The 12,125-nt window shown below is 43.0% G+C and overlaps 1 protein-coding gene across 1 annotated transcript in view; it reads left to right on the forward strand.

The window, feature by feature from the left end:
* LOC111220587 (cadherin-23-like) overlaps positions 1 to 12,125 on the forward strand; it is a 163,985-nt gene that overhangs the window by 62,520 nt on the left and 89,340 nt on the right. Inside the window, exons 7-9 of the mRNA XM_022743710.1 lie at positions 8,222 to 8,416; positions 8,527 to 8,655; positions 11,760 to 11,838. Of these exons, the coding sequence (XP_022599431.1) occupies positions 8,222 to 8,416; positions 8,527 to 8,655; positions 11,760 to 11,838 (403 nt within the window). The remainder of the gene's footprint in view (positions 1 to 8,221; positions 8,417 to 8,526; positions 8,656 to 11,759; positions 11,839 to 12,125) is intronic.

Below are 12,125 nucleotides of genomic sequence, written 5' to 3' on the forward strand. Positions count from 1 at the left end.
CAGATGTGAAACACAGTGGCACACAATTGAACCAGTATTTTCCTACGATGAGCTTATTTGCTCGACTGCACCACTTTGGTATTTGAATTGCCGTGCATCCCAGTGGGAGGAGAGGTGCAGATGAGGATGTGGTGACACAAAATCAGCGGCAGACTACAATAATCGTGCCAAGAATCAGTTTGCTCTGCATGGTCACCATCCGCCTGCTCAGAACAGGTCACCTGCTCTTTTCACCTTTGTTCCATAGTATTTTGGTCACTTAAGTTAGTGAAATCACTCCCATATAATCCTCCTTAAAATCAAGCTTTATTGATATTTCACTTGTTTTTTTTATTTTTATTTTCAGATTTCTAACCAGCTGACATATGATCATGCAGACTGCAATAATGCCAACTAGACAGAGGAAAGAATGATTACTCTCACCGTTTGTAAGCAGACTATACTGATGACCTTTTACTTTACTGTGCTGAGTCTCTTTACACCTGTCTGAAGCCAACAGGACTGACGTTGTCACTGTCCAGCAATAATTACACACAGAGGATCTGCTGGTTAAGTTTAGTGCAAGTAGCACCAGTCTGTTGCAAAATAACCACGGAAACCTCAGTGCTTATGTGTACATCAAACTTGTCGTTTTGATTAAGTACCTCACAGTTTCTTCTCAAATCAACAGGTGTGTTGATACTGACAAATTGAAAACAGCTTACATGGTCTCATGAAATATCATAGATTAATTAAAACTTCTCTCTCACTAACAAATCATTCAGGACTGTTCGTTCCTCCCTCAGTGTCTCTATCCAAAACACCAGGTAGTCAGGGCAAAACTGAGTCAATGGCAGTGTTAATTTAATCCTAATTTGTCTGTGGGTCATACTAGGATCATTTTTGTTACAATATGAAGATGAAGCAGATAACTAGTTCTTTCTTAGATTGTCAGAAATCATTGTCCATGTAAAGGCAGTATATTTGAGCTGCTGTATTCATATTTTGACATCCCAGACAACAATTAGGTTCTTCTTCGAAAAGCCCTTGGGATTCCCAAACTGTCAGTGGGTCATGACGAGGAGAGCCGTGTGTTTAATATGTATGTGTGCAAAAATGTACGTTTATTGCATCACTATGATGAGGTATCGCTGATGGCAAAATTTGAATTAATTGCAACATAAGGTGTGAATACTCTCCCAAAAACACAGTATGTTCTTCCTTTAAGTCTCAACCTCTTTGTAAACACACTTCAGTACGTCTCCTCTCCTCTCCTTCCATAAGTAGTAGCTCTCAGAGGGAGAGGAGGCTGATTCCTACAGTGCACTTCAGATAAGACACAGCAGGAAACTCCCTTCATCCCTCTCCAACCATCTCACCACTTAACATTCTCCTTCCCAATGGAAATGGCACCCATTTATTCAAAAGCTACCAAGCACTGTCAAGGCTTTTGTGCCAGAATATGAGCCATGGCTAAGCAACTGGGTTTTGCACTAGTGAAGGAATGGATAGTGACACATGCATTGCTTCTCAACCAGCATACAGTGGTACCCGCTGAAATGGCTGCTGGTCAAGCCAGTCCTTGCTGGGCATTGTTTATTGTGTTGCTCGTTTATGGAGAAGTGATTGGACAGTCTTATAGGCTATTAAAATCCGCGGGATTCACTGCCTAGCATTTTGCGCCTGGCCACCCACATTGACTTGTAATTGGCATCACACACGTCCAATCAATGTCCGGATGGTGAGGCTATCGAGACCTAGACAGGTAGAGAAGGCCAAGCTGAAGACTATATGTCTGATGGCTCTTTGCTCTCCGACGAGCCCCACAGTGAGCTGCAGTGAGCGGATTACAGACAGGCTGTAGTGCTCTCTGTGGTAATGGTGGACTGCTGCTGGAATGCAGAGAAATTCATCATGAGGGCCTGATGATCCAAAGGCAACTGTTATATAAGTTGCTTTATTGTTTTTCTCTTAGTATTAATGTATACCATTTACGCAAACAGAGCAGTCTGACCTTCAGAGTCATCCTGGGGGGGATAAAGGGAAAATAAGACGATAAGAATGAAGAAAGGTGAAGGGGAAATGGTTATGCTGTGTTTCTGTGAGAAGGCATTAGAGCCTACAGAGTGTAATAGCAGCTCAAAGATGATCTTCAGCTGCACACACCCAAGCCTGCTAACCTCTGATGAATCACACTGGCACACTGAAACATGCTGCTGAGAGTTGGTCATCTGTGCTTCTCAGCAAATCTTTGAGTTGTTGTTGCTTGAACTGCTTTGAACATTGTGGCACTGTCAAATCTCAGAGATCCAAACTAGTGTTTGTGTGTGTGCTTATGTACTGGAATAAGAGTGTATGATGTTATTTACTGAACCTTGTGGCATAAGACACCAGGCGTTGTTAATGAGTCATTGTTTCACCGGCTGCTGTGCAGAGAGAGATAGATACTGGCAGGCTTTAGGGGAGAAAAGGATACATCATATCTCACACTCCCTCCACACACAGCCAGATCTCATCCACGTTCACTCTCCCTCTTTTCAGAAATAGGTACACGAACACACACTCTCTCACACACACACACACACACACACACACACACACACACACACACACACGCACACACACACACACGCACACGCACTCCCCTAATACTCGACTATTGACTGCCTCCTTGACATCAAAGCAAAGTTGACAAAGCGGACACCCGTGCCGCACACACACATACAAGTACTCAAGTGTGCACTCGCAAACAAGCAAAAACACGAATATTTAATTGATTCACCTTCTCCGTTTGATTTTGTGCATTTTTATCCGTTTCATTTGTGCCTGTGCTTCAGTGTCATGCTGCAGGCTGTGGGGTACCTTTACAGGTGTTTCCAGTTCTCTCATAAGTAGACAGCTTGACAAGCATAATAAATATATCAGAGAAATGCAGCTTAGATGTTTATTCAAATGCAGTTATTGTTGTGAAGCAGTGGATTAGTAACTCTGTTCCTTCACTTAGCAACTATCGCTCAGATCTGCTCCAGCTACACTCCTATGTGGTGCAATGGAGGATCTTGGTGACCAAACACAGCAGATTATAGGAAAATGACCAACTTATCAAAGAGACTGTTTAGTCTTGTTCATATCTTGGTTGTTTTTTTCCCCCCTGCAAGATGCGTTTTGCTTTGACAAGAAGAGGCTTCCTACTCGCTCGTCTTCTTCACATAACTTGAGAATGGGTGTTAAAGTTTTGAGATTTACCCAGTAAGATCTAAGTGAACTGTAGCAATTATTTAAAACCTGTCTATTTTAATTATAATTTTTAAATCTTTCTATACATCAGTCTCAGAAATGACCTGTGACCCTGTCTGCATCAGACAACACAGTGGGGGTTCCAACTCCAAAGTTGAGATCATGAATCCTGTGATATCTGTTGCTCCCCCTGGCATCTGTTGCCCTCTTCGTCTGCCCCTGCAGCTACACTACATGGCTCTCTCTCCTCTTTCTGTCCTACAATTCCCATGTGGCAATCTGGCTTAATCTGGTTTGACAGACCAGTTTCCAGCACTGCTCATGCATGCTTAGAGACCAGTGGGAGACAGTTAAGGGAGGGAAATCGTGGGAGAAGAACATCAGAAGCGGGGACGTCGAGGGAGGCTGTAATGGCTGACTGTGGCAGCTGTAATGTAAAGTTGTATAGACAGAGTCAGTTAGCCTCATCTTACCGGCTGATGGCCTCCTGTTATTGAGAGTTAGACGGTGGGTCAACAGGCCTTTGTCACACACACACACACACACATATTAATAAACAAAATACAAATACGTCCACATATACAGTGCTGCTTGAAAGTATGTGAACCTTCCAGACATGGTCACTGTTTTTGTAAAAAACATTAAAAGAACCTTATTTAACAGACATCCAAATCCTAATTTGTAAAGCACACTTTCCAAATACTGGATTCACACACAAAAAGAGATATTTTTCCATTATGTAATTCAACAAATGTGGTTTATTTCACAAACACTGAAAATGTAACATGTGCAAAAGTATGTGAACCCTTCCATTAGTAGCTTGTGGCTCCTCCTTTTGCAGCCATTACTTCAACCAAACGTCTTCTGTAACCTCTAACCAGTCTCTCGCATCTGCTTATGGGGATTTTTGCCCACTCCTCCTTGCAGAACTCAGCCAGTTGAGAGAGGTTGGAGGGACATCTGGCATGTACCATCTTCTTCAGTTCTCGCCACAACATTTCAATAGGATTTAGATCTGGACTTTGACTGGGCCAATCCAGAGTACGAATCCTCTTTCTCTGAAGCCATTCCTTTGTAGTTTTGCTGGAATGCTTCGGGTCATTGTCTTGTTGCATAATCCATTTTCATCCCAGCTTCAACTGTTTGACTGATGGCAGGAGATTCTAGTCAAGAATTTGTTGATATGCCTGAGAATTCATGGTTCCTTGGATAATATGGAGTCGCCCAGTTCCAGAAGCAGAGAAGCAGCCCCAGACCTTTAATTTCCACCACCATGCTTCACTGTTGGAGGAGGTTCTTTTCTGTCATTTGCAGTGTTGGCTTTTCTCCAAACATGGCGGTTTTGATTGTGACAAATAACTCTACTTTTAGACTCATCTGTCCAGAGAATGGACTCCCAGAAGGCCTCTGGTTTGTCTAAGTGCTCTCTGGCAAAGTTGAAACGGGCAGCTTTGTTCTTTTTTAGAGCAGAGGGCTTCCTTCTAGCAACCCTCCATGAATGCCTGGCTATTCAATTGTCGTCTGATCGTAGACGGCATGCACATTGTCCATATGCTACCAGAGAGGTTCTGCAACTCTGTAGAGGTTGATGTGTGGGTTGGCCTTTACCTGACTTATTTATTTTTCTGGGTGGCATCTGGGTGATAGTTTTGATGGGTGCCCAACTTCTAGGGCAGAGTTGCTGTCATGTTGAAGGCCCTTCCATTTGTAAATTTATTTGTCTTACAGTAGGATGGATTGAGCTGGAATCTTTTGCGAGATGGTCTTATATCCCTCCCCAGTACTGATGGGCTGGTCACTACCCTCTCTTCATGTTCTCGGACCATCTCCTTTCTCTCGGCATTGTTGATGTGTATGGGACCAAGTTGTTTTGGTTGGTTTCCTCTCTCTTTTAATTAGTGCAGGCCAATCCCTTTCCCAAGGATGTCTCATTTCATTGGTCTACTGAAATGATTAATTAAGCACTCACATGTATTTCACCTGAGTCTGTTACCTGCTTGACTTAACCAATGCAGCTGGGGATTCACTTACTTTTGCACATACACTAATTCCATGTTTCATGTAGTTTTTGGGCTACTTAAACAAGTTCCACTAAACAAGTACAAGCAATTGATGAAACATATATCTGACATTTCATACATAAAAACTGGTGATGATAAAATAAGAAAATCATGGTAAACAACAGAAACATCTGAACTGCTCAAGGCGTTCACATACTTTCAAGCAGCACTGTATGTCAACAGATTCACACCCCGTTTACACCTGGCATTAAAATTCCTCCTGCACGTTATCCAGATAATAAACAATATGATCTTGCCTTTGCGTTTACACCTGGTATTTTTAATGCATTCTCGTTATCCTTATGGAGATCAGATCTCCTCCAGAGCAAAACCTGTACGTGACTTATTTGAAAAATGGGCAAGTTGTCCTAGACTGTCCGCTTATGTTATCTTTTGCTTCATGATAAGTCACCTTTTACATGTTTTATTTTCCATTGGCGTCACGGCCAGGTCCGCCGCCAACCTTGTTCTACCATTTGCTTTTGAAATGTCTTCGTAAATGGACCTACTTCTGTTGGAACTGTCGAGTTATGATTGAACAGCGCTGTCAACACAAAAAGCCAATAAGCATCTTGGTCCCTGATGGCTCCAGAGTCGTTAGTCTTCTGTAACCGTTCCTTCTTCTTTTAACTTTTCCTTTATTTAGCTCATTTCTGATGCAAAGAGTGCTCAGAGAGTGCTCAGGTCATAGGTCAAAGTGGGAATGATGACATTGTGCAGGGACGGATGCTGGCACGTTGTACGTATCGCATTTACATCTACCTTACATCCGAACACTCTGCTGGCCAGCCTACTTCCAGAAGCGGTCATGTAGATCTGATCATATTCTGATCACAACGCATGTACACCTTGCTCTAACATGAGTTTTTCCTTATCCAAATAAGTATAAATAATAATAACAATACAGATCACATTTTAATACCAGGTGTAAACGGGGTCTCCGTCTCATCCCACATGATCGTACTGTCCAAACAAACATAAACATGCTCAAACCCAAGCACTTTTCCAGACTCTGACTCAACTAGACAAGACAATAGCACATCTAGTATGTACACACACACACACGCACACACACGCAAATACACTTCCACACTCCCTTGACACCAGTGCAGACAGACTGTGGGGTCAACTGCTCGCTTACTGTGTCACTTTAGCTTTGGCTCAGAGCCTAGCTTAGTTCAACATGATGACCTTCCCATGTGGGCACACTCTCCCCCTGCAGTAAACAAGACCACACACTTTAGACTGTGTGTGTGTGTGTGTGTGTGTGTGTGTGTGTGTGTGTGTGTGTGTGTGTGTGTGTGTGTGTGTGTGTGTGCGCATAGGTGAGTGTGTGAGTGGCAAACAGAGAGAGAGAGAGAAAAGTGGCCTTTTGGAAGTGTTTCTTTCCAGAAACATACCTGGATATTTCCCACAACCTTTTTTTTTCCTTCTATCTCTGGGCATTCTTATTTCTTATTAATTGTGTGTGTGTGGCTGTTTTGAGATAAAATTCCAATTAATGAGGATGTTCCTCAAACATGCAGACAAGCAACACCTGGGGACTCTTTATATGGCCTCCTTTTTTTTCCTCTTGCCAGCTTTTTGATGCTGACCATGACTGAGACAAACACCACTCTGATATGGAATTGTACAACCTTTCTGCCCGGTTGATATTCCTTAACGCTTAGCTTTGAGATACCCAAGGCAATTCTGGGGGGCAACGCTGATAGGCAATGCTTGGATTTACAGACAACAAGGTGTTACAAATATTTTCTGACAGTAGGATATCTCTATGTCATTGAAGTTGCACTATTGTGAGAGTAAAATCTGTTTTATCAGAGGAACTCACAAAGTGAGGCTGCAGCAGACAAGAGCAGACAAGATTTCATTCTGCCTAACTGAGATGCCATAAATTTGTCCTGTGCCCCCAAATTAAACTCTGCTACCAGCTGAGTATTGCCACTCTTCAGAAACCATTTCCATGCACAGGAAGTGAAAAGTTAAGCTCAAAATAGAAATTTAGTCATCATCTTTTCAACCCCTATTCGAACTGATGTGTGAGTGAAGTTACAATACTAGTTACCAATACACATCGAGATAGCACCATGATTTAATTAGTCTTCTTTCAGACTTTAGAACAGAAGTAGTTAATGTTTTTTTTTACAGCTGCAAAACAAACATAATATGTCCACCTTATTTCCAGCAAATCATGCAGCATGGTTTCGTACTAACAGCTGATATGTGGTTTCGACATTTACCTCATTATCCGATGCTGCTGCTCTGAAACTCAGCTCAGCCGGAAACTGTAAAAAGCTCAAGGTGTGACTGAATTTCTGTTTTGTAGGAAACTATTCCTTTAAGGAAGAAGTGTAGAACTTGTTGCTGTGGTGAGCGAGCACCTAGCAGCAGCTGGATTCACACGTTTTACCTCTTCCTCTTTTTTTTCCATTTGGTATGCAGGATATTAAATAGTTAGAACATACCATGTGTGCTCCACCATTTGCCATCTTGGAACCACTGAAAAAATGCTGAGTCAACCATTTGGCCAGTAAACAGCCATGAGTGATGGAAGCAGTCATCTTAATCATTGCTAATATTTATCCAGATTAACCAAGAATACATTGTTATTTGCAGTCATGATTTGGGGGAGAAGCTACAGGATGAATATAAACAGTCACAACCAGGACACTGCGTTCCAAAAATTATGACTAATATTAAATTGTCCTCTGTGCCTCTGTAGTTAATGCTTCTGTGTAAACCATCATAGAGGTCATAAGTTCAGTCTTCACTCTAACATATTAGTATTCATCCTGCACATACAGTATCTGACTGCAATTAGGAAAAAAAATTCTACCACAGTGTAAATCACGTTATTTAGTTGGATCATGTCTACCTTGCTGTTGGCTTGTTTTCAGTGTCAACACTTGTGTGTTTGTGCCCGTCTTCTTGAATATGTCTTTCAGAACACACCAGTGGGAAGATCAGTGTTTATGGTGAACGCCACAGATCCAGACCAGGGCACTGGAGGCAGCGTTCTCTTCTCCTTCCAGCCGCCGTCTCCTTTCTTCGCAATCGATGGGGCCCGAGGCACTGTCACCGTCATCCGACCCCTGGACTACGAAACGACCTCAGCCTATCAGCTTACTGTCAACGCCACGGTCAGCGCACGCATAGCAACGAATCATCTGCCTACGCTAGCACAGATCCAACGTGGTCAGTCGTATGAATGCACATGCAAATACTGTACTTTTGTATATGTTTCTGTCAGGATCAAGACAAAGTGAGACCTCTGTCCCGGCTTGCCAACTTAGCTATCACCATCACTGATGTCCAGGACATGGACCCCATCTTCACCAATCTGCCCTACAGTACCAACATAGAAGAGGACGTTCCCCTGGTCAGTAATACTTTCACACACTGCCATAGCTGGTGTCCTCTTCATGCAGCTTTTATGTGAATCCCCGTAATCTGTCCGTTTCTCTCTAACCCATCCTTCTCTCCTGCCAACACTCCCCTTATCTCTCCCCTCATTGCTCATCTCCAGCTCCTCCTGTCCTGTGTTCATACCCCTCTTTTATTATTCAGGAGAAGTTTGGGGCAGGTGCAAGAGAAATATGGTTAAAAAAAAGGCCTGAGTTATTATGAGGGCAGGATGTCTCACCTCTCTTCCTCCCTCCTCAGACCCCTCCTCCCTCCCAGGAACCCACACACCCAAACTCGGCACCAGGCCCCCTCCATACAGCACTGCAGGTGTTTGAGACTGTAATTACTGTGGGAGATTTACACCCCTGCTACAGGGATGCGAGGCCTCTAGCAAAGGTCACTGGGGCTACAGGATTTATCTCATCGTGCTGCCTCATGTGCTCATACTGCCGCATGTGCGCGAAGTATAAAGTCTGTGTATCGTATGAAGTACAGTGGGGTTTCAACATGACCTTACTTTTGTCTTTATTTCAAGTGGGTTTGAAATGGGTGTCAAATACAGTGTGTGTTTGTTTCCCTGTACAGAATGTTCACTCCCCTGACTCAGTCCTGTAAGCTGAGTTTCCAGGTGGCTAATGGGAGTATGCCTCTGTGTGTAATTCCTACTCATAGAGAGGGAATTACACGCAGGACTATACTAGTGTCCATCCTTATTCCCGGTCTCTCTCTGCATCAGTTTTTATTCTGCCTCATCGAAAGTCTCAGCCCCTCAAACTCAAACACGCATCCCTTGTCCCCTGGACTGCACACGCTGTAGTAGAAATGTCAAGTGCTACATTTGCATGCATATTAACGGGGCGTGACGGAGTCGACGCCCGGTGTCTCCCCGACTCTCTGATTCATCAGCTGTCACCAGGAAGGTCACAATAGGGGGAAGAGGAGATAGGGTAGGGGGAGGTGTGAGGGGGTAGCGAGAGAAAAAAGTGTTGGTGTCAAATGAAAAAAGGCAACAGGAGGGAGGAAAAAGCAATATGCAAAGTTAGCTGAAGACTCGAGAGGAGACAGTTAAAAAGAGCGCCATTATGCTGGATCACAGAGTTGATATTGGTGAGTGGATTCCAGATTTCTCGCAGAAGCTGAGCAGCGTTAAGTCTCGGTAATACTGCCTTGAAGTGTTGTAGCTCTTGCCTTTAACCGTAGGGGGCAGTGTATAATCCTATTACATGTAAGAGAAGGTCATGGCAGGCATGTAACCAAAATCTGTTACTAAGCCCCTTTGACCCTACAACAGATACAGACTAACTACAGTGCTTAAAGTGAAATACAGAAATATAGGCCAGCAGTGCCACTGCACTTGTACACACACATTTCCAATGCCCTCGTGTTGTATTCTAACAGGCATGTGTCATTTCCATTAGCCAGTGTTTGGCGGTGATAAGCCGAGGGCGTACAGTGACAGAACGAGTGTCAACTGTTCTCAAGGCCCATGACATTTACACGTAAAGGGATATCAAACTTGGATCCCTGTCATAGGTCATTTCTCAAAGGTGTGAGTACACACACACTCACACACATACAGAACCCCTTTATTTCTTCCTCTGTCTCTCTCAGTTTCTGTTTGTTTCTCTGTGTCTGTCTTTCTCTTTTTCTCCAGCCGATCAACCTGTCATCCATAGAAAACTTTGACAATGGAGTAGAAGATTTTTTTTTTTTTTTTAGATGAAATCACAGGGCAGGGTTTTTAGCTGTTATAGCTGTGAATCCATGCTGCTTGGACTGACGTTTAAGCCCGTTCTAGGACAAACACAATTTGGCTGTCAAATCAATGAGGGGAAAGAGAGAGAAGTGGAATGGGTTGGGGGGTAATGCACTGTATAGCTAGAAATGAAAGGATGAAGAGGGGGAGAGGCGGGTTTGGGAGATGTGCCTGTGTGTGTGTGTGTGTGTGTGTGTGTGTGTGTGTGTGTGTGTGTGTGTGTGTGTGTGAGAGAAGGGATTGTATTTTTGACGGTTGATTGAACATATTCTACTTGTGTGGACAGCTTCGAGAATATTGCTCATATTACTTCAGCATCACTTCTTCTCCTCATTCGCTTTCTCTGTCCCTCATTTCTCTCTTAGTCTGTCCCTAAATCTTTCGCGTGTGCATGTTTCCCTCTCAGCCGGTGATTGGTGTGAATCAGTCTCGCTAAAAGGCTTGTAATTGATTCTGCTGTAATTGGTCAATGACAGGAGATGCTTTGGCAGAAATGGAGCATAAACACGCCTCAGACACAATTTGCAGGATCAATGGGAGGCGCCTTGCTTGGGTGTGAGCGAGAGAGCTAACGGGGGTGAGGGATAGGAAGTAGGGAGGGTCTCTCCATCTCTCACTGCAGCACAGGGGTTTTTAAGTATCACCACCGTGTCTGATTGAGGCACTAAGGCTGAGAAAGCTCAGCGGATCAAAGACTTTTCAAATAGCTTTCTCTCTCCCTTTCTTTTTCTGATTTTTCTTCTTTTTTTTTCAACTGTCATACTGTAGTTTTGTCGAGTTGTAGACTCATTGGCACAGCTGGAGAGTTTTGAAACAATGAAAGGAGAAATGAACCCCAATGAAATGATAAAAAAACATCTTTTTTTTATGTTTTGTTTTTTTTTTTTGTCCTTTCCAATGTAGAAATACAGCGGGTATTAGAAATACAGTGCGCTTATGTTTAAAAATTTGATGAGGCTCCTCTGTGGGAGAAAAATGCTCATTCTTGGTCTTCTCTGGATACTGTGTGTATAAAGGGGAAATGATGTGCCTCCAAGTTGATTCTTCAGTTAAAGATTTCATTAATTAACTGAAATCCAAAATGCATTTTTTAACAATATGATTAAGGCCACTAATATAATTCTTTGCATGTATAGCAGAGGCCAAGAACCATAAAATCGGAAACTGATTATTTCATTTATTTCATTCATCGCTCTCCGTTTTACTTTGTTACAAGGTTTCTTGTCATTGATAACAGGCCAGAAAAAGCTAAAAATGCATCTGTGAAGACAACATGTAGCTTATACAGTATGTTTTGTGTGTGTGTGTGTGTGTCTCTGCAGGGATATGAAGTGCGGAAGATAACAGCCATTGACCAGGATCTTGGCCGACCGAGAGGCATCGGCTACACCATCATCTCAGGTCTGAGTCACATAATCAATCTGACATCCACAGCACAGAAAGGGGAATCGATCACTTCTTATCATAATCCCACAGCAATAATAGACAAGTCTCATCAAGCACAACAGTCAATACCAGCAGAGAGCAGCGCCTCAGAATTGGAGAATAGGCTTGCCTGTAAGCAGTTATTAATCACTGTTTGGTGTGCATGTGTGGAAGTCAGCCTTCATTTAGGGTTATCATTCACAAGTTGGCTTGTGTCGTCAAAAAGAGGATTATAATTTGTCAGAATGACACATTTTATCCTT

This window comes from Seriola dumerili, unplaced genomic scaffold, assembly GCF_002260705.1.
Source record: "Seriola dumerili isolate Sdu_G_001 unplaced genomic scaffold, Sdu_1.0 BDQW01000073.1, whole genome shotgun sequence".
In the NCBI taxonomy this organism is placed as follows: domain Eukaryota; kingdom Metazoa; phylum Chordata; class Actinopteri; order Carangiformes; family Carangidae; genus Seriola; species Seriola dumerili.